Genomic DNA, 23512 nt, shown 5'->3' on the forward strand with positions numbered 1-23512 from the left:
TTTCTAATGACGAAAATCATATAGTTCTGAATTACATTCTCGGATGTAAACTTCACATTTCTTACGAGGGGGCAGCACTATCAGAAGTGTCTAAAATGGCGGGTGTGCTGTTCGAGGATATTTTCAACGTAAAAGACATCGATCCAGAAGGGAAAAAATTCGACAGGGGTAAGTCTGAAACACATTTTAAGCTCTTATCTATTTATGGCAACTGTTGGGAAGAAATACGTTCCGTTGTTGCTGAATTTTTAAGCGTTAGAAAAACAACGTTCCGTTGATGCTCGTTCTTTACGGACGTTGCCGGGAAGCACATGGCGTGACAGTATGATGTAAATAGTAATTTCTGTAGACAAATATGTAAAGAATCTAATGTGTCTAATTGACACAAGTTCAAAGTGTATATCTCAATATATATTCATCCATGTATATACTGTATAATTGTTTGGAATAGCCCAAAGTCACTCGTCAATTTTGTCTTCTGCAGTGGCGGGTTATTTAAAATGTTATACTGAAAAAAGATTTTTACGAAATCATATTAATAAATTATATCGGTTTAATATTAGAATACATATGTATTTACGTATCCAAAAAATAATAATTGATATGTAATATTATCTAATGACAGTTTTAATAGTATCAAAAATTTATTATTGCTCATCTAACTTTTTCCATGTCTATAGATATCTTGGTATATTTCAATGTAATATTTAGTGATATTAATTCTACAAATCTGTACAGTGATTTACTTTGTATAAAGAGGGCATAAGGGTCGAGTATGTTTGACATTAATTTGAAAGGCAGCTCTTTGTGACAAAACAGTTTCACTATTCTTATCACCTTGAACTCTGATTCGAGATTCGCCACTGATATTTCTTTCCCCCTATACAAATCCATCGTCAAGACAATTTGGAGTATAAAAATTGTCTCGATGACACAAGATATTTCATTAATTTCGTTCGTAATCGAGGAACACTATTGCGTGTTGCTTGTTATTCCATTTATCGCTACCTCTTATCGACCTTCTATTTTACATTGTGTACAGAAAACTTTAATGTTCACTTTTATGCTCGTTTCAACTATTTCCATTGTACTGTAGTATCGGGGCGAGGGGGAACCCTAATGTACCCCAGGTGATAAGAGCAATATAAGTGCGGACGGATGAGCCATATACCTGTGGTTGCCACGGGGGTAATTAAGAAAGGTGCGCTTGACCATAGGTCATCCACATCTGTGTGCATACCAAAATGTAATATAAAAGATAGGCGTGAACAATTGCGAGTAGGATTGCGAAGAGAGTTGCGACAGAGTAATATAAACAGCCATGTAGAGAATGCAAAGCCAAGAAGCAGTGTAAGACGAGTTGTAAGTTGTGAGTTAAGTTGTATAAGCTGTAGCACATCAGTATATTTAGTTCATTAATCAATTAATCAATTAATCAAAGTATTTAGTTAATCAATCGTTGTTTCCTGTTTTATAAGAAATAACTTAGAGAGAGAGAAAGATCAAACACCAGAGAGAAGGTGTAAGATAAGATATTTTTTCTACTCTCTATAGTACGAGTGTTAAATTTTTTAAAACCTGTTCTAAAATGATTGTGCTCCAGAACAGGGCAAGGGACGATTTGAAATTTTAAACTCACGTGCGCTCTCAAGTTTTATGAGACTGAATTTATTACTATAGGAAATTTGTGCAGGAAAGGTTATTTAAAAATACTAAAGAATGCGTACCAAATATAAACTTGAGAAGGAATGCAATAACATACGTAGTAAAATGAATTCATATTCGTAGTTAAATTATATATAATATATGTATTCAAATTAACATAATAGACAAGAAGTAATATTTAGAAATTTCATATAGTGATACTGAAAATTTAGAGACATTTCATTATCTTAAGTCATTCCATATTTCTATGTATTAAATATAACAATGTTTTACAATTCGCCAACAATCTTCTGACAGCTACATATTTTTCAACAAAAAGTTACATATAAAATCGATCATCGAACAAATTAAACGTTTTCTAGATGCCAAAGTAATTCCCAGAAATATCACGTCACCCTATACTTTGATGTTTAAATTTTACATAGTGACCTTGAAAATTCAAAAGAGCACCCTTTTCTCAAAAAGTTCCCTGTATTATACATATACTACATATATACTATCCTTTACTATTCATTCACAAACCCTGGGAAACTTCACCCAATAATATATTTCCTAACCAAAAGTCGCAAATAAATCGAACGTACCGTAGACGATGTGCTTCGCAGAAAAAGCGCGGCTTGTATCGCGCGCCACCCTATATTTTCACCTACATTACCGCTGGGAAAGGGTTCCTCTGGAACAGCAGCGTTCGAACACGCGGATGGGTGTTAGTGGGGCTACCTAGGCGTGCGAGCGAGAGAAAAGATGGGATTTCGGTTAGCGGGGAAGAGAAAGGAGTCGAAGGGTGGGGAAAAAGAGCGACGGGACGCTGGGAGCGGTATCGAAGCCAGCTCGCATGATGGAGTAGGAGGAGGCTGGCTCCTGCACGGTAAAAGCACCTTCTCTCCCTTTCCTTCTCCTAGCAGCGCATGATACGTATTCAGTTGCTCCAGAAAACATTCCTCGCGAAAAATGCGACTAATCGGTGTGCTCCACGTGGCTGTAAATCCAGCCTGTCCGGTAAGAAACTTTTACCGCGATAGAACCACTTCGTTCTCGTTTCCACGGGGGTTCCATCGCGATAATTCACATCACCCGTCGCAATCCAGATATCTTAGCCCGTATATCTTCATTCAAGGTATTCAATATCGATGCACGTATGAAATAGAAAGCGACTAGCAGGGGAGGCTTGTAAAACGGCCAACGTGAATATCGTTCCATCGTTCCGATGCGCCTCGCACCCGCGCATCTTCTATATGCGCTACAAGCCTTTTCGAAAAACATACGGATATGGTTGACTGGGACTGGGAACACGGTGGATCGCGCGATGCTATCGATATTCAAATATCCCATCAAATCCAATTATATATCCTATATCTTCACTTCAAATTCTGTAAACGTCGTATACCATATTCATTCTTATCCATCTTGTACTATATAGTATTCACGGTCATCATTTACCACAGATATCTACATATAACGATTCCTCTCGACTTTCACCAGAAATGTGGATAGACGTTTATATAGGTATATAGAATGAAAAGGGCGGTGGGACGCGATCTGCCGGCAGCTCGTTGCTTGGAGGTAGTTCGATGGGTGGGACGGGAGGGTCATGACGGGTTTGCCAGAGGGGTCGAGGGGTGGAAGACGAGGGGGCTTGGCAGTCTGTGCTGCGGCCGGTCGATGCAGCAACGATGCCCGCAGCCGCAGCAGCAGCAGCAGCAGCAGCTAGCACCGAGCAACATCGCATTCGCGTAATACGACGCGACTCTGGCTGCCGTGGGGAGGTGAAATGGTAGGGAGGGGGAGCAGCCGGGACGCGTTAGACCGGCCTGGTGGGGGTTGACACGGTCAAGGTCAGTCTCCGTTCCAAGGTCACGGGGAGATGTCATCTCAGGAGGGAGTCGCGTGGTCTTCTTTCTCCCTCGCTCTTTCTCTTCCTCACTCGCTCCGATTGCATCTTCACCTTCGTCCTTTCTCCTTCTAACACGTTTCAACGATAACACGATTTCCCTCCGCGCTTTTCCGTTGTCGCTACCGTTTCCCTGTGATAATTACGCTGTAACTGAAACTTCTACAATCCTTCTTGTATTCTTCGTTGTTCGCTCATGTGCCTCTACTGGTCAATTTTTTACATCATGTCGTAACTGTTTCCTGTTCGCGAGGTGGCTCGAACCAAATGCGAGGGTGGCTCCAATATATTCCATATATTGACTTTTTCCATTGTCTGTGACAGACTTTATTGACAAAGTGAGAGTTGGTTGAAAGTTCGAAAGTGTAGTGGAGAAATGTGGCAATGATCAAATTTATAGGTTTCCATTTTATATTATTGTTACTATTTTCATTTCATAGCGGAGATACTATGGCATGACTAGAGGAAGTATTGACGCATAATTTCATTTATGGAAGCATTTATATAATTAGGTCCAATTATTCGAATTAATTAGGTCCAAGTATGTGAAATTTCATACTAGTTATATTTACTTTCATATGACTACAGAAATGTGATACTATGAAAATCAAATAAAGAATTTGATGAAAAGCGCTTCATTGGAAAATATGTTGCAATATCTTCTTTAACTATTCTAAATACAAATTACATGTTTATCTGTAGGGTTATAGATTATGTTGAAGAAATATGGCAACCAATAGGTATTTAAGCTTCGATTTTACATAATTGTTACTATATATATGTATCTTCCTATTGTTCTATTATTACTTTATATTTTAATACAGCTAACAAGTATAAATTACTTGTCTATGGATAATATGATAGTAAATAATGATTTTATTAACGCTTAAAGTGATTAATTTATGGTTTGAAGCCAAGGTAGATAGAGGATGGTTTTTAAACGAAACGGTAGAGCCTTCTACCGTCGAAATCGATTTTATTCGGCGGTCCTGGCGTCAGCCGTAGAGTTGGAGGTCGCGTTAAGTCCCATTCCCACGATTCGAGCACCGTTAATTAAATAACGCTGATCAATCCGTGTCTGAACGACCGGTCAATCAGTGTTTTATTTGCGAAGCATGTAAATCCATTTTCAGTTTGTTTGGCCGACGTTCCAATTTTGTTACGGATTTTCGTCAAACGCCAAATATCCGAACGTTATGCTTCGTTTACGTCGCTGTAAACGCTGTTACAGAACACGCCCGCGACATTCCAACTCGATCGATCCTACCTTTACAACGATACTCTGCTTACAATGTACGACGATTCAACGTTTAAAGGAAACCATATAAATTGTAGAATTAGTAGCAGTTAGAAATCAATACCTACTAAAAGCTTTGTGATTGAAAATTGAATTTGAAATTAATACAATTTCTAACATAGAACGATTCTAAAATAAAGAAAAGCGTAAAATGTCTAAGAATTACCACGAATTTCGAAGCGATACTAAAGATTTTGTGAACTTTCAGTTCGTGAAAAATAATAGGAAAACATTCTAGAATAAAGGAAAACAGATATTTCATAACTGTCGAGCAAAATTGGAAATAAAATATTTGACATTTTTTAGTTTGTAATATAGTAGGACGATCCTAAAATAAAGAAAAATTTTAAAGTGATCACAACATCTTTTCGTTTTATCTTATCACGGAGAATGATTCTTGAATAAAAGAAGAGGTAGATTTCAAAATTATTTGGAAACTACAAATTGAAAATATGATTCAGAAATTTGTAGAAATCCTTACGATACCGAAAGTTTCTCGTGTTTTAGATGATCCCAAAAGTAGGTTAGTAGAAATTTCAAAAACCCAGGAAATCTTAAAAATCTTATCTAAAATAAAATCTCTCTTCGTTTTGGGATTTTAAAATCATCTGATATGGAATTTCAAGTTTTATCAACTGTAAAATATTTTGTAATACTCCGGAATTCAATATGTTAGATTCTAAGATATTTAATATCGTTAATATGTATTTTAAGTTTCATCGATATAAGGTCCTTTCAATCAAGTGTCAGGTTGCATGAGTTCAAATAAAAGGGTAGAGCGCTAGACTGTATGCATCTAACCTTTATAAGTCTTGTGTCTTCTACGGTCTATTTATTCTGCATAACTCCATCGATCCAAATGTCCATTCATTTGATTCGCTCGACACGTCCTCAGTACGATTTGCTGGATCAAAGTGAATACCAAAACGGCAGCGTACACTTTGTTCAACTTGTTGCAATCGTACAAATGGACCTTAACACGGTCCACTCTAACGTTGTTGCATTCTAAACACGAAATGTGTTAGGGACAATTTAGTTTCTCAAATTCCACTAGAATGTTAGACCGGAAATATGCTCTTACGTTTCTTCAGTTTTCGTGGAGAGGATAATTAACTCTTGGATACTTGACCTATACAGAGTCCAAAATATAAGTAGTTAAACAACATAATTTTTTTTTAAACTTCTTTCACTGATCGATTGATCTTTTTAAACCGTGGAAACGTAACTTCTTTTTGTCAATCATGGAGACACGTATCTCTAATACTTTAAAATTCAAAACCAGTTTCACAGGGTATACATACATTTATCGGTTAGATAGTTAATGTAAGTTCTTAAGGTACGCTGTTGCGTGTATGCAACACCGAGTGAGGAACAATTAACATAACAATCACTTTAAAGAAGTTCAAACCTATTATATACTAAGCTGCTCACAAAGAAGTACCATCTCCTACAAATAACTAAAAGAAAACGAATAAAGAGTGTTACAGTCCGCACTAGTATTCCAAAGATTAATAATCCAAAGCAAGGCGTGATTCTATAACGAAACAAACATTATTATAGAAAATGTATAATTCCTTCGATATACGCGTATTCGTAGTAAAATTTCACCAGAGACTAATTCTTAATCAATACGTACTTCCGATCGACAAGAACTAACAAACTCTTCTTCTTCTTCTTTTTCTTCTTCTTCTTCTTCTTCCTTCTCTTCCCGAGCGAGGCCAATTTCTCACCAAGATTTATTTTACATTTACAACAGACTTTCGTATCGTCGTATTTGCAAGTGTTTTAGACCATCGACTGTTTAGTGAAACGAAACACGTACGTAAAGTCGAATTTGCGCTGTTTCACTTTGCAGGAATACGAAACAAGGACTCATCCGCCATCTTTCTCCAAAGTGAAACAGGGTAAATTCGGTTTAAAAATCTGACACGAGTGGCCGTCTTTAGAATTGTACCGTCAATCTACCAGTCAGCAGACGAACGGCCTTTTGACGATCAATCATATCGCTCTGAATACCTTCGAGGTCGGTCGAGCAAGATCAGATAGCCATTAACTTGCCACCACCATTGTACTAACGTCGTCGAAAGACGTATTTACCTCGATTTTATTAAAAGTAACTGGATATCTGTAACATCGAATTAATAATTTAAGAAAAAATATCACTTTCGTGACTGCGGAAGCAGCGAAAGGTATTTCACCAGGGTGGCCGCTAGTGAAACAAAAGGCATCAAGGGAGGAAATGATATATCATTAATTCGCTGCATTAAACCAGTCTGTTGTTTCTGACGGCCGTTTTGCCAACATGATATTCCAATAGGATGTACATATCTCTCTCTTGCACCCGCTTTGTCTTCCGTGACACGCGATATCGACTTCATTTCCATTTTCACGTACATATAAAATTAATCACGCGGAATGGCCGTTTACCAGCGAATTTTATCGCTAGATACCTTCGTCGGATTTTATTCACGCACTGTTTGTTCGGTTGGCGAAGGTCTCCTAGAGTTTATGTAATCTTGAAAGATTTAAGATTTTGCAAATTTTCAGTTTTTGATTTCTAATATTTCTTAATCCCCAATTTTTCGAAATTTTGAACTCGTAAGGTTTTCAATTCTCGAATCGTCAAATTTTTCGCAGTTCCAACTTCTCGAAAATTTTCCGACTTCCGAATTTTCAAAATTTTGACTTGTCAGATTCTCATTGGACATTGGATGTCCAATTCCTCAGAATTTCTACTTTTCAAACTGTCGAACCTCCGAATCGTCGAAACGTTCGTGAATTTCTCATCCTTATGAACTTTGTAATATCTTAATTGCCAAATGTGTAAATTTTCCCACTTTCCAATTTTCCAATTGCCAAATATCTACTGACCTCTAAAAGCTGAATGATAAATTCCTAAGTGAAAGTGCCAGTGAAGGATTACAAAGAGAACGTAATTCGAACCCTTAGCCAAAAATAAACAGCACTCCCGAAATACAGGTCCAATAAATCGATCCGCCTATGTATGTATGCACGTGTGTATGCCCCGTGTCTACTCAACGATACTTTAGACGAGTCATCGGTCGAAGCGTGAGCGTAAACCTCAATGTGGATTCGAGGACGTATTTCTTTTGCAAGCCGCTATTTCATCGAGCAAACGGTGCGGTAAGGTAGATAACGTTAACAGCGATCTGCTTGTGTTTCGGTGCTTTTGTAGTGTGACATAAACGAGAGGCCAGATCTGCTGTTATATACGAAGGTCGATAGCGGCGATCGACTGTCTCGAAGGCCAATCGATTATCAGGATTGAATCATCGCTGGTGGGCCAACTCCCTTTTGGTCTTGATCAACATCGTAAATCCGACGATCTTGTTCTAACGAGTTGCTTTAAGGCCGGTTCTGATCTCGTCAAATTATCAAGTAACAATTTAAGCTTGCTTCGTTGCTGGGAAAATCATGTTGCAGCTGTATGTTAGTACATAGCAGCAGAATCACGAAATTAGTAACTGTGTATGCTTATTACTAAATTTGTGATATAAAATAAAATTCGTAATTGTATACAATTAAGTAATTTCTTTTATCGTAAATATGTGATGTATCTGACAAAGGTGCAAAATTGCGGTTAATGTAAAAGGTAGTTTTTAGAAGAATCGGTCAACGAATGAAGAGATATTTGAGTAAATTTAATACCAGTACCTTAAGAGCCTGTGTTATTGGAACCTATGTACCTTCAATCCTCGAGAATTTGCAATTAAATTTAATAAGTATAATCATTTCCTCAAATACGTAACATCGGTGACATTGATAGCATGTACAATTACAAGAAGAACTAAGATTACATATTGCCAAATTTTATATTTAAAAGAAATATGAATACTTTTTCACGCTCGACGTTGCCAGCAACTAACATTACGTGTACTTTAAAATACCGTTAAATAATTATTTTTTCTTGCCCAGTAAAATTGATTCTAATTGTGCTAAATTTTCTCCTTGACAAGAACGTCAAAAGAACTGTATCTTCATTATCGATAATTTATGACAAAAATTCTTGTTACATAATGCAAAAAACATTTCGTTGTAAGAGTTTTAATTTCCATGTTGTACTGTCCGAATAATTATGTCATATTCACAGGTAAAATCTCACGATGCGTGATTTCTTGACCAACCCAGAAACTAATAAAAATTAAATGTAAGTAGTTATATATGTTAAAGTAATACGAGTAAAAATTTTTTGGTTCTAAACGACCGCGGAAACATAGTTTTTCTTGTGAACACGGTGGAAATTTGTCGTTGGTGGTAGCAGTCTCTGGTTCGATTTGGAAAGTTTCGAATTCGTTTATTTGGCTATTGCTGGAGGACATATCTCAGCCTCCGCACTGCCGTATCGTTTATCTAGAATGCTCCTCCAAGTCAATATAGCCCCCGGTAGTAGTTTGAGAAACTTACTTTAAATCCTAGGGCGCATCTGGTATATATAGGTCAGACGCCCAATAACGATTAAGGCCACGACCTTGGCCGGCAGCTGCAGCCGTGCAACCGTTTTTCTATCTCTTGCGAATTCGGCTAAATTCGTGGCGTTTGTATTTATAGGCACCCACGACTACTTCTATAACGTCTTCGACCATTTTAAATTGATTTGGACCGTTTCGTTCCACTGAAATGGTATTTAATTTGCTATGATAATTTTATTTGCATTCTATCTTTTGTGATGCATGTATCTTTTGTAATCTATTATTTAATGGTTGTGTGAAAAGCTTCTTTAGCAGATCATATGTTGCTGTTGTATTTTCCTGGTTATTGCTGGTGTATTTAATATAGCATTTGGTAGCTTTGCAGCTTTATATGAGCTTCGTTTAATACATTATTATTTTATATTTATCGATTAATATACGATAATAAATAATTTAGTATCAGTATATGATATGAAAAGTTAATGACGGAATTAGATTGCATATGATATGAGGCTTGGGGTTGTTATTAAGTTATTATACCTAGCAATATACGTTGTTAAAAGTCTTTAAGCAATAAATATTTCATATAAATTCAAAATTGAGAAAAGAAACCTAGAATTATGTTGCCTCATAACTTGCATCAATAAAACAATATTATTAGATTTAGAGTATGTATAATTAGGAAGGGGGTTTCCAATATTTTATGTTCTTGAAATCACAGTTTGATAATCTTACTGCGTGTTAAATGATTATTATCTGTTAGATAATTTCATTAAATAATTTCTTCTGTGCTAAGAAGTAACAAAGTAGATCATGTATGGTAATAGTCAGACAGTAGGATCTTAAAGTACTTGCAGTAAGTACCATCTACGAAGCAGTCATATGACAATCATTTTCCTATATTAATAATAATTTAGCAATATCTTAATAATATTCTGTTTACTGTCTCCTTGTAAATAAAGATCGTTTTTGTAGATCTTCTGATTTAGATATTTAATTGGTGATTAAAAGAGAGTACTCTGGTACAACATACTTAAACAAGAAAATCTATAATCTCCCAGAATTTACGATTTTTAAATATACACGTTAAATTCATAAAGTTAATCAATTAATTAATTAATATTGCAATTCGATATTTTTGACATATCTGGCTATTGACAAAAGAACACATTAAATGAATGAAACCAAATAAAAATGCAATTTTAATGAAGTACAGAGAATAATACATAATACAATTGGCATAATACAATTATAATAAAATTGGTTGGCAGCAAACTGAATTTTAAAATTGCGCATCCACAAAAGCTACAAAATGTGATTTATACTTCCTCGAAAACTATTATTCCTGCAAATAATGTCATTCCTACGAGAAAAAATATGACGAAACACAAACGAATGCGTTTCAGGTTAATAATACATTCTACTGTGCTGAAATTAGGTTGACCGTTTCGCAAATTTCCATGTTAAATCGCTTCATTATCTCTATCACAGGGTCAAAACGAGCTGTGTGCTGACTATTAAGCTGTTATCAAGAACGATTTTCAATCTTCTTAAAGAACGGCGAATTCCTAATGCAAGATCGCCTATATTGCCTTGGTAATTGGGTCCCTTCAAAAGAGGAGCGAATGGAGGAAGAAGAAAAATTCTGAAGTTCCAAGTTGCACAATCCTTTGGAGAGATCGTTTCTGACAGTAGGTCACCTTTCATTGCCGGGTGCTGAGGTAATTCGAGCAATTTACTCGGGCAACTCAAGCAGATCGTTGACAAACCTAATAATTTCCTCTTTGTGTCCAAGAATTGTGCATATGTGCCACATTTTTATTTCTAACAGACGAAACTCGTACCCTTCGTGTAATATAGGTATATGTTTCTCGATTGTCTCATCTTTCATACGAAACGATGCAAAATTTTCCAGAAAAGATACGTCTTTGTTGTTTTAATTGCAATTAAGTTGATCAGAAACCGTTGTCATTCTTGTTGTGTGAAAGAGATGAGGTTGATTTCTTTGACTGAAATTTCCATTAATAGTAGAACTATAACGTACTAAATATAAAGTATAGATTAAAATACTAGATTAAAATATAAAATTTGTACCAAAAGGAATGAAAATGAAAGATAATCAAAAAAGATACATCATATAATTCTCGTGTTTCTCTTAATTGCAAGAATTCGTCGTTGTCTATCTTAGGATTTCAGTAGCGTGAATATGTCATGTTTGAAAAGATCATTAAAAGTTCACAAAGAGATAGAGATGCGGTAGTTGTCAAAAGCTGCGCAGTGTAATTTTATAACCTTGGTGAAATAAAGAGTCTTTGAGAATAAACTCGTTATACAAATGCAATGTGTACTCAAGCGTCTAAACCATTGTCTTGTTAAACTGTTTACATGAAGAATTTCATTTTAAAGTTATTATTTAGTTGAACATTGTTGACAATCGCTATATAGAGTCTCTTCAAGTATTTTAAGGATATTAAATTTTTACAAAGAATTTATAATCCTGTAAACATTTAATTTCTTTCATTCGTTAATTGCAATTGTAGAAAATTTATATATTTAAAGATCTTAGTTTGCTTTTTATGAATAAAACATGCATATTCCTCCAATTCTTCATTTTCTATTTTTTATCTGGAACAATAAAAAATTCGTAAATTTTACGATATGAATCATGAAAATTGTAAGAAGTCTAGAAAACGGATATTAATGTTCACGTGATCAACGTACCTACTGCATCAAATTGCAATTCAGCGGAGACTAGTGGGAGTGCCTAGACTGTATTTAGTCGGCGTAATAGTTTCTTTAACGACCTAATCAACGTGGCTGCCGTAAACTCTAATTACCGGTTAAACTGTGCGTTCGCAGCGAGATGACTGTGATTTCGTCGTTGAAGCCGACCTTTTGGATGTGCCATGTGAGAGTTTATCATGCTTCGCTTTGGCACTGTATTATACTCAATTTTGCCTATTTAAAATAAAAAGAAATTAAAATTAGAAATTTCAAACTTTGCATATTCCTTTTATTACTTTTAGCATTAACTATATCTTCCATTTTTAAATTTTACTAATTAAAACATTTATAAGTATTATTACCTACCTAGTGTACAAACAATTACAAGTGTTCAATATCTACAATGACGATGGTGTCATAAAATTTGATAACGTGTTTCTAAGAAATTCCTAGTAAAAACAGAATTTATTACTTTGCGATACAATTTCAGTAATCTCCATAAAAATAAATTTAAGTCACAGTTGACAATTTGTTATTGATTCATAATAAAAAATGAATTACTACTTCACATGTTACAGCATCTTCAAATCTTCATAAAAATGTATTCGAGTTACTAAAATGTAATTACTAATTACTCTACTTAAATGTACAGAATACATATAAAATGCAGGAATATACAAAATCTTCAAAGTAAAGTACTAGTTGTAATATTTAGAGAATGAAACAAATTTACATTTCATTTATTTACACAGGCAATCTGATCATTATTAATTTATTAAATAACTAAACATTTCTCACAGAAATAATTTCCATACATTTTTATCCTAAATTTAATTTTCTTCCTTCGTTTATTAAACTCGATAGATAGCTATAGTTAGGTTACATAACAGCAGGGCCACCCAGCTAGTATTGCGTTTTGGACAGAAACACAATGAACTCGTTAACACGGCCGATTGTTCGCATCCAATTTCAGCGGCTTGTTCGATTGCGTAACGTTGGTGTGTCCATAGGCAGACCAGTAAGATAATAAAGAATCTTTGAGAAACGGCGGTTCTTGGGAGTGCGGCGTTACGTCAGACGCTAACCAGCATTATCCATTTAATCTGATAAATGACGTCGAGTTAATCAGGCAATGGCGAACGGAACGCAACGCGCCTCCGGATGCAAGGCACGTACTCAACGCGCGTGATCCTCGTCCTCGGCTGGCTTTTCTCCATGTCGCTGCCGTCCCGTCCCATCTTGCTCCTTTGCTTTGCACCGTGACCTATTTCGGCCAGACGCGAAGGTGAAGAAGAAAACAGGCGAAAATGGAAGGGAAAGAAGTGACAGAAATCAGTAAAACACACGTACATTACGAATAATGGCTCTCGAGATGATTCGTCTCTGTAATTTGTGTTTCGTGGGTTGGTATTGTTAGATGATTTTTGATTAATGAGAATGTAGCAAAGTTTTTTTCCAGGGTCGTCTTGCACAATTAAACTATTGCTGTTAATGAAATTTTTACAAGCCACAAAATACCTGATATTAATAAATAAACGATAAAATTAATAAACGAAGAGAAATATGATATGTCTTCTTTTGTTGATTTTTCTGATCTCTATGTGTATAACTCATAGTGTGTAGACTTATTAATATTATTAATTATTACATTATTGTGCAAGAATCCCAAGCTAATATTTAGTACAAATTATGAATTCTTCCCATTGCTTTTATTTACCGCCTTTTATTACCAATCTATTATTTTACTCGCATTACCTGTGCTTTAGAATATAAAATACTAAATATAACTTAAAATACTAAGTTTAAAAATCGAAGTTGTACGGCTTGTATGACTGCACGAAGCACTTGTAGCAGACGTCGTTCTTTAAAATTGTTGGGTTAGGTTGATATATCTACACCGGTGATAATTTCGAGCAATCTTCGTACATATTGTGTTCGAAGAGGTGTAAATGCGTCCATTTAGCAGAACAACAATTCGATAGAAACTCCACAGATGATTTTCATGAACTGACAATGGTTGGCAACCATAATGTATTTTCATAGTTTGAAATGTGTTGTACAGTATGTATGTATATGGAAAATTCGATGTATAATGGTCCATTTATGTGCACTTGCTTGAGTTGGAGCTAAACGTAGATGATTTACGGTTTCATGAAAATGTTCTTCTAAGAACTGTTATTTCATGTCTTTGCCACTTTGCTTTTTATTGACCTACACATCTTGTTTGGAATTTTTCTGGAAAATGCAATAAAATGGGGATATAGCTTGGAAGTATATACTAGGAACAGAAGAAGTAACCTACACGTGCAGACCTCAATAAGAAAGATCAATTGATTTAGTTGCAAGAGACAATATCATAGATATAAACTTTGTATCCTTAAAATCCGTAATGTCGTCAAAACTGCCAGGAACCAACTTTTTCCGATGTAGCAGGCGTTCGTGTCTGCGAGAACGCGGCACCACCTGACAACCGAAGACGCATTGCGATTGGTCGAGCTGCGGGCGGCCAGCCAATCGGCTGATTGCTTTGGTATGGCGCGTTGTGCCGGTTACCGGCTTTTGCACTGGTTCGGCTGCTGGCCCGCGGCTGGTTGGCTCGCTAGAAATTGCGCGCAAAGCGAGAAAAAGGCAGAGTGAGTAACGTGTGACTTCGCAAGATAAGGACGAACGTGAATCGCGATCGCGACGAAGACAAACAACTCTCTTATATATACTTCTCTTATATATATATTTCGTTCAAACAAAGATAGAAACGAACAGAATAAGAAAAAGAGACGCGAATAGTGGAGACACGTGTGAAAAGAGCAAAACGAGGACAAAAGTAAATAGCGACGAAAGAAAATGGACGTGCAGGCGACACCGGGAGACAGAACGAGAAAGAGAAAGAACGAAGGAACGCGTGTGTGCGAGCGACATGGTACGATGGAGGAGCTGCTCGAGAGAGAAAGAAGCGGGAGAGCGCGAGAAGGACACGTCGATGAAAAAGGGGGGCACGGTGGTGCGGTGCCGGCTGCCTTCGGCGAGTCGACAGTTTGGCGTTCGGTGTTGCTAGGCGCGAGGGCCACTGTCAGTGCCAAGGCGGCAGCCGGCAACCTTCTCGTGCGACCGCGAATCGTGCCACCTTTTTTCTTTATTTTTCTCGCTTTCGCTGTACATCCGTTCCTTGCAGTTTTCCACTAGAACGACTGGTCCCGCGACATTTTCGTTTTTTCCTCATTGTTTCTCACCGAACTAATGCTCCTATAGAGGATGCATTTTCGAGACTGTTCCAACGGCGAACCGGCACCCGGTCTCTCTGGGTTGCCTCTCTTTGGCAGCACTGCGTCGTCGTCACCGTGGTGGTGCTGCGGCTGCGTGCGTGTGTGCGTGAAAATCCCGACCAAGAACATGGAGACAGGCGAATTTCAGTAAAGTGACGAATGATCATGGGGTGTTCGACCATCTTCCTCCGTGCCAAACGATTTCGCCATTCTATAGGAATACCGCTTTCGATGGAACCGACCAGGTACAGATCAGATTATCTTGTGAAAGTTGCGAGAGCGGGATGGAATTTGAACGGTACACACATCTCTTGCAACAAGTTAATAAATTCGTTATATGTTACGAGCTGCTAACCTCGTAAATTGAATTTGTGAATAAATATTTTGAAACTTTGGCGATTTTTCTAAATTCTCATAGCAATATGCTGTACGCATGTACATTGTATAGATGATTTGGGAGGGCCAATGAAATGCGAGATATTTAGCGTCCAGTTAAGCTAAGATTCCATCCGGCTGTTATTCTCTTTTTGGTTTAGTTTTTATTATTGGATAAATTTATTTTAGTATCTATGTGTATATATATATACACTGCTTTTTAACAATAGAATTGCAAAATAATTTTCTACAAAATAAATTTTAATACAGAGGTATGTAAAATAAGCGAACATATGAATTATGGAAGTGCGGAAAGTAATTTACCACGTGTTGCATACCGAATCCTGTCGGAGAAAAAGCGCATAAAAATTGCGCTCACATTCAAATACTAATGCGACACGTTTCTGTTGAATCTTATCGTTAAAAAATCTCACAACGTTTTCATGTTTCGAACCGTTTCACGTGAAATAATAGGCAACGCCAACTCACACGAGTACAACGCCAATGATAAATCGTTTCGATTTCATCGAACTTGTTGCGTCTTATCTCGCTCACGTTTGATAGTTGCTGAACACGCATCCAGCCAAAAACTTTTCAATACCACGGGTCAATATATGTTCGATGTTTGAAAAATACATTATTTAGCAGTATAAATAAGACTATATGTACATTATCTGACATAGATATATTACGTTACTGATCGACTAGTTATCGAAAAAGTAAACAAGATATCGAATTACGATCTGTCGCAAATGCCTAGAAACGAAGCATAAAAATAGAACAATCATCGTTGCCACGTTTCTCAAAAATAATTTTTTATCTATAACTAAACAAATAACATTTTTGCTTTTGTATATTAATTGTAAGGTTTTTTCGTTATTCTTCGTGTTATTAGATTAATACTTTGTTTCATCAACATTAATATAATATCGTGAAATCATTATGAGATTCGAGATGCAGATGAATTCGATTCCGCATCGTTAAGTTGGCACACGTATGTATTTGCGTGGCACACATGCGCGTTTACTCTTGAAGCTGCAGAAAAGTGTGAGCGGAAAATATGCGTCGTTAGCGTATTATAATCTCTTATTCGCGTTTGAATCATTCTGAAGACTTTTTAAGTGTTTCAACACTTATGGGTTCCCATTTGAAAGGTTATGTTTTTTTTATAACACTTACTTGGCATTCTAATTTCAGTCTAAAACTTTTAGATTGAAGATTAATAAATACAAATTATGTACAATGTTCCGATATCTTATATTCGATATAGATAATGCTTACTTGAAATCATAGAAGCTAAAAATCATGAAGCAAAGAGTTAAGGAGAACGACCATATAAATCAAGTGACGGGTTTTACGTACGCGGGATGAAGCTGCGCAAACGTATGCGCAGTTTACATCTCTGTGATCGATGCTCGAATTTTTAGTGCTATTTTTTTCAATCTATCAGCACCAAAATAAATACTGACGTATAATTTGTTCCAATATTTCTCAATTTCATTAATGACTATATTAGACTATATGTATATGACAATTTTACCTTAAGATGGTGTCATCGAACGTATTTCGCATAAAGAATTTCTATACAAGATACGACTCAACGATTTGAAATGTCAACCGTATTAAATATGTTGTCAGACTGGTACTATCTAATCAGCCTTATTAAAACGTAAAGATTATTGTTCCTTCCTTTGATTCTTCTATATTCGAGATTACTAAATAATCACTTCGTGTAAGAACGAATCGACTGATAATTTGTCTATTTAAAAATTTTTTTCTAATTATCATATCTTTGTTTGCTATCGCTTTTACATGATCAGTTTACTAAAACAATAATTATCAACTTATACATAAATCTTATTTCTATGAATTCTAATAATCGTGTTTACAATTCTAGGGAAGTTTTCTTATCATCGTATCGTTTATGTAACTTGTTACAACTAGGGGACATTTACTTGGCCTGTAACAAACGTCGTCGCTTGTGTCAGCTGAAATCAATTACATATTTACCATGATCCTTTTATATCCTTTCTCTCGTCACTCTGTCGTTTTTAACATCTAGTTTGACTAACGATTATTATATTTCCTTTTGCCTCTAAGTTATGCTCGTAATTTCTCCTATGGCTATTACTTTCTGCCAATCGAACCCCGGTCAAAACCGGTTCTTAAATTTCAAGTCATTATAAAGCATGTACCTGTCCCACTGTTCTCTCTCTTTTCACCTTTAGTACCCTTTCAAACTCTTCTGTACGGTTCCATGGTCAAACACACGAAGTTCCAACTCTGATAGTGCGGCCTGGCTCAATTTCGTGGCGTATTAATTAATCGGAACGTGCTTCGACAGGCGTCGGTAAAACAGTTCGCGGATCTATCCGCTGGACGACGTTGTTCCGTTTTGCAAAGAGTATGTGTCAATAACAGGAACTGCCCTAAAGGAGAAACGCGTTTCAGTTTAACAATGACGACCCTAGTATATAAGCTCTCTTTGTGCGTGTGCACGCGCCAATGCGAGAGACCGTGTTTCCGTGTGGAAAAGGTCAAAAGATCGTCGAGAGGAAATCGTGTTACTGGCAATTAATCAACGGACAGACGTGGACGCAGCGATCTGCCGATTGTATAATACGAATTGATGACTCTTCTTCGCGAATCATGCTGAAAATCCATTTCTCTTTTTAGAGAGAAGTTAATTCGATATTTATTTCATATTCAAATATAAATTAAAAGGCGCGGAACTAAATTTGGAAATTCAAAAACTTAGAAAATTGTCATTTATTTTTCAACTGAAATATTTGGATTAGACTTTAAAAATTACTTTCTGTAAACATTTTATATTTTATGCAAGAATTTGGATCGAATCTTAATGCATTAGTGGGCTACGTTAAACAAATGTCTGATGGAATTTTTTGACTAAGGAGCGCAGTGTAACAGTACTCATTCGGCTTCATAAAATACTTAAACGACTTCATAAAAATTACAATATCCGTAACATTATAATAACTGTTGCTTAATTCTTAACAAATTAGCGAAGAATTTGTAGCGGCACATGAGTCAGAGGACATTTCAAATCATGTTGTTTTGCCTCGGAGTATCAAGACCATTAGATTACAAGTAATGTAAGAACAAATAAATTCGGGGCAAAACAATGTCGCCGCTACATTTATTGTCTTAAATATATTCGACGGTTGCAACAACAAGTAATGTCGTCATTAATCCTCACGACCTACGTCCTCTTCACGCAACATCTACAAATTCCATTCTAATCAACAATCAAGGAGAACAGCCAAGGACCATTTTTACGTGTTCAAAAACGTTGTAGCAATGATATTTACACCCATAGAAATGGTAGTAGTGAGATTTACGCTGTATCGGTTTCGCAAGTAGTTAGTCACAATACTGGTAGGACACAAAAACAGTTCAACAGAGTTCCGTGAAGTCAAACACGTTAAAGCCACTTCGACGGCTAGGACAAATGAAGTGCTTATCGTTTCTCACAATTTCTCTCAATAATTCCTCGCTGGATCTAATGAAATTTTTTGCTGTCCCACCATTCTTGTCAGTCGCAATAATTTCTCCTCCACTTCTATACGAAGAACATTTTTCAGTTAAATGTTCTTTTCTCCTCCCCCCCCCTCTCTTTCTTTCTCTTTATCTCTCTATCTCTCTATCTTTCGCCTCTTTCTCTTTCTTTCATTTTATCTTTATCTAGTCTCAAGAATTTTATTGTCGCGTTTTTAGCGACAATTAATTTCACGGAATAAATAAAAGAATATTGCTTATTATCTTGAACCATTTGAAAAAGCAGGACAAACAGATCAGTAAATGTTTTAAGTGTACAATACTTTTTCTCCAACAGCTAAGAAATAGCTGAGGGATTAATAATTTTCTGCTTCTTCGTTGCGGCGTGCATGCTTGAGGAAATAACGGGGACTTGATGCTTTCGAATTTAATTTCTTTTCCTTATTAAATCATCCAACAAACAGTAAATCTTCTTTAATTCTTCGCGGTCCTACAGTATTATATGGAACATTTCGTTCCATTCTTTTGGCTTTTAGGATAGAAAACGTTAAATCTTTCACAGTGAAACCTTGTTAGTTTAATCAAATGTGCATAGATATTAATTTTGAAAATATGCAAGTATAAGTTATTGATTACGAAAATATAAAAATGTAATTATTAATTACGAATAGATTCTGCAAGCGATTTATCGAGTATAATTAATTTAATAATATTCAAATTTCGACTGATTGAATATAAATCCGCAGATACTTATGCAAATTCATGTTTTTATACAAAAGATGGAAATTAGATTGAAATCGTTTACATCCTCTAAGCGCTATAATAACTAAGTGACATAGGCTGTTTTCGATATTTTATAAATGCATAAAGTTCTACAGTTTATAAATCGTTAAACAGAATACCAAGTATGACTTGAAATACTGAAGAGTTAACTCGTGTTCCCTGCTACCAAAATTTTCATTTCATTTACTACTAAAATTTCATTTGCCAATTATTTCCAAATACGACACTCCCATTGATCCATTATCATCAAGCGAAGAATACGTCATAATTCTCCCTATTCTCCTAGACACAACAAACATACATAATGACCAGTATCAAAACTTGCTCCGCGCGTAACGATCACGTAACTATCCGTGCAATCACGATATTGCCAAGTCCGTTCCACACCTGGGAGCCCGTTTTCTATCTTCAACTTCATTCTGAATGTCTCTCGATCGTTCAATCTGAAAATATCTTCGCGAAAGGACTTCGATATGGCGGCCAATCGAATGAAAAAAAAGAAGCGAAAGAGAGAAAAAAGATTACTTTCGAGGAACGACCGACCGGTCTTTCTGTGTCTCCTTCACCCAGTCGACCTTGAAACCAGCTGACAAGCCGAGGAAGAAGCAGCTATAGGATCGTTCGAAACGCGGGGGAGGAGGGGGGGATTGCGCAATGCTTCGAAATACCATGACATCGGAACGCCCATTGTCGGACACCCTGCCACATCCTCAGGGTTCCTCTTTGTCTCGGCGAATTCGTAACGAGGAAGAGGATGAGCGAAGGAGTAGATAGAAAAAAAGAGAAGAAACAACAAGAAAAAAGGAAACGTACAAGCCGACGCGCGGTTGCCTCTTCAACCCCTCTTCCACTTGTATATCTGCTCTTTATCTTCCTCTCTTTTTCACTCGCTCTCTAGGTCTCTTTGTATCTTTCGCAGGCAGAATGTCGGCCTGTCCGACGGATGAATTTATTTTCGTACACGCCTTTCGACTTCACCGACAAGAGATTTATGCGAGAATCGCGGTCCGTGGTGAACTTTTAAGCGCACCGGGGATTATTCATACCCCGCGGTTGCTCGATGAGGAATTAACGACGGGGGACGTGTTCGTTTTTCGGCTAAACGCGGAGGGGCTCGTGAAAAAATATATCCTCTATATTTCTTCTCTATTTCGTATTTTCGACGCTATTCTTTTTAATTTCCCGATTTTCGTGAAAGCGTTTTTCGGGAGCGAATCGTAAACTGCATCCTCCTCGCACATATACAGAATGTACTATGATATGTGGAGCTCAGAAGCCAACATACGATATTATTGATATTTTATTAAAAATAATACGTAGTTAGAGCCTTCCTGCATAATAATTTACCAGTTGGTATTAATGAATTACCAAATTACAGGTTGTGGATTATATTCTTTATAATTTTACATAATTTGTAAACTTTGTTAAATTTTACTTGATTTAATAACAAATCTATTATTATTATACAAAGAAATTTATTAGTACTAGTATATTAGTAATTTCTGATTCGTAATTTATAAAATTTAACTAATAATATAAATTTAATTACGTTTAAAATTACGTTCTGTAACCGCGATACTCTGGCTGAAATAACTACTTTCACAGGACTATAATTTTGGAGGAGGCTCGACAGAAGTATGTAAAAAATATTCACTGATATTCAAAATGCACAACTTTTCAAGCACTCTGAATTCCTTTTTAATCACGCAATCGCGAGTCGTGATGATGAGTCTGCGATTGCAAACCCTCTAGCGGCAAAATGAACAGATATCGAAGTTTCGGGCCAAGCTGCCTCTTTTAATCTCCTCTTCCATTAAACTTCGTTAAAATTGAAAACGAAATGTCTAGACTGGTGAAGTTGAAAAAATTCCTGTTATAAAAGTTCTGAAAAATTTGTCATTAATGTTAGAAAAAAAAGTGGGAAAGCTTTCGAGGATTTTTAATACAGGAATTTCGCCTAGTTGGAATGAATTGGTAGAGAGATTCACTAGGTTCCGATAATTCGTTACGTGCGATCGACCTTCGACTCATCGAGTGGCTTCGCTGATCGTCAGTTTGGCTGACGTGTTCTGCTCGATGTATGCTGTTTTATTAAATCGATCAGCAAACGTGCCCACCTCCCTTTTTGTCTTTGATTTCTATACGACGCTGCGACGTTGCCGTCGTCTAACTTATTCTGAATCATCTTGTTGTCTACCTTCTATCGTAACTCAGTATCCAACGACCATGCGAAGCTATTCCAAAGATAAATATTTCACCTCTGATTACTTATCATTATCGTATAATGTATTAGTACATTGTATTAAAGAAACATTTTATTTGTAAATTATGTAATTCTTTAAATAAGCTTTGAGTACTATGTTATTGAATAAGATAGTAACTCCATTCATTAGAGGGCGCTGCAGAAATACATTGACAGTTGTAAGTACATTATTTGGACATCTATTCGGTATATTTATTGAAAGATACTACAAGTTTCATCTTATTTAGTGTTTTACGTTGTAAACAGGATCTTATACATTTATGGGGAATTTAAGTGCGCAAAAATGTGCAGAATGTACAAGAAATACGGTAATAGTTAATTGGGATAGTCAAATACTTCGTCATGTACAAGGATATCTACTAATATTGATAACCTGTAATTTATGGCTTTTAAAATTTTACTACTAATAAGGAATACTAATCCTACAGTCTGCGTGCTACATTCCTAAAAACAATTACCACTTTAAAACGGCACCAAAAAATCAAATAACACCGCATAAACCACCGATACATTCATCAATAACACATAACCTTAATACCGGACCGATCGATACGATGGATACTGCAAACTGCAAAAGATCGCTAAAATTCCACGCGCATCGTAGTGAGCTAATTAAAAAGTTTCCTATCCTTGATTGATCCTCGATTAGAAGTAAACAGAAAAAGGGAAGGTCTTCTTGCTCTTAATTGATACTCGAATAACTCCCGATCTAAAGACAGAAACAAAAACCAAACTCAAAAAAGTGAACCCTATATTCTACGTATCCAACAAAACGGTAGAAAACAAAGAACGCAGAAGAACGAGAAAAAAAAAACACGAATGAAACGCGTAGATATATGCGTAGTGTGTATTTGATCGTCGTGTAGCTGGAATTAAAAGCTTCGACACAGAGGAGAAGAAGCGAGAAAGAGAAAGACAGGAAGGCTAACTGTGCGCGAGAGTAGCGGGGGTTGGAGATGCGTCACCGGGAGGAGCGTGACTACCACCCTCGCCCTCCGTGGCTCTTTTGAAGGTCAAGGTTTCCCGCCCCTCTCCCTGTGTACGTGTATACGTGTACACGTACTTGTGTACATGTATATGTGTGTGCGAGCGTGGCAAGAGGATTATGAGGGGGTAAGAAGGGAGGTTGCAGGCGTAGAAGTGTTGGTGAACGAGGACGTGGCGAGGGGTAGATTGAGGTGTGCGTGGGTGGTTGGGGGTGTGTGCCAGGGGTGGCGAGATCCCGGTGCCCAGTATTTATAGCGCTTGCGAACCGGTCGATAGCGGATAGCGACACTGCGCAGTTGGGAAGCCCTCGTACCGAACACC

The 23512-nt window shown here is 36.6% G+C and overlaps 1 protein-coding gene and 1 long non-coding RNA gene across 3 annotated transcripts in view; one reads left to right on the forward strand and one right to left on the reverse strand.

Moving 5' to 3' along the window:
• Positions 1-13: 13 nt before the first annotated feature.
• LOC126921633 (DNA-directed RNA polymerases I, II, and III subunit RPABC3) overlaps positions 14-23512 on the forward strand; it is a 72477-nt gene continuing 48978 nt past the window's right edge. The window contains exon 1 of one of the 2 annotated variants that reach the window (XM_050733355.1): positions 14-168. In XM_050733355.1, the coding sequence (XP_050589312.1) occupies positions 96-168 (73 nt within the window). In that variant the 5' untranslated portion in view covers positions 14-95. Of the gene's footprint in view, positions 169-15026; positions 15513-23512 lie in introns of those variants that run through there. The other variant, XM_050733356.1, reaches the window with a different exon arrangement.
• On the reverse strand, positions 11773-13709 carry LOC126921651 (uncharacterized). The gene is made up of 4 exons (XR_007712497.1): positions 12823-13709; positions 12374-12456; positions 12005-12241; positions 11773-11908 (listed from the first exon to the last, which is right to left on the reverse strand). It is a non-coding gene; the product is annotated as an uncharacterized LOC126921651 (long non-coding RNA).

Source organism: Bombus affinis, chromosome 11 (genome assembly GCF_024516045.1).
Source record: "Bombus affinis isolate iyBomAffi1 chromosome 11, iyBomAffi1.2, whole genome shotgun sequence".
In the NCBI taxonomy this organism is placed as follows: domain Eukaryota; kingdom Metazoa; phylum Arthropoda; class Insecta; order Hymenoptera; family Apidae; genus Bombus; species Bombus affinis.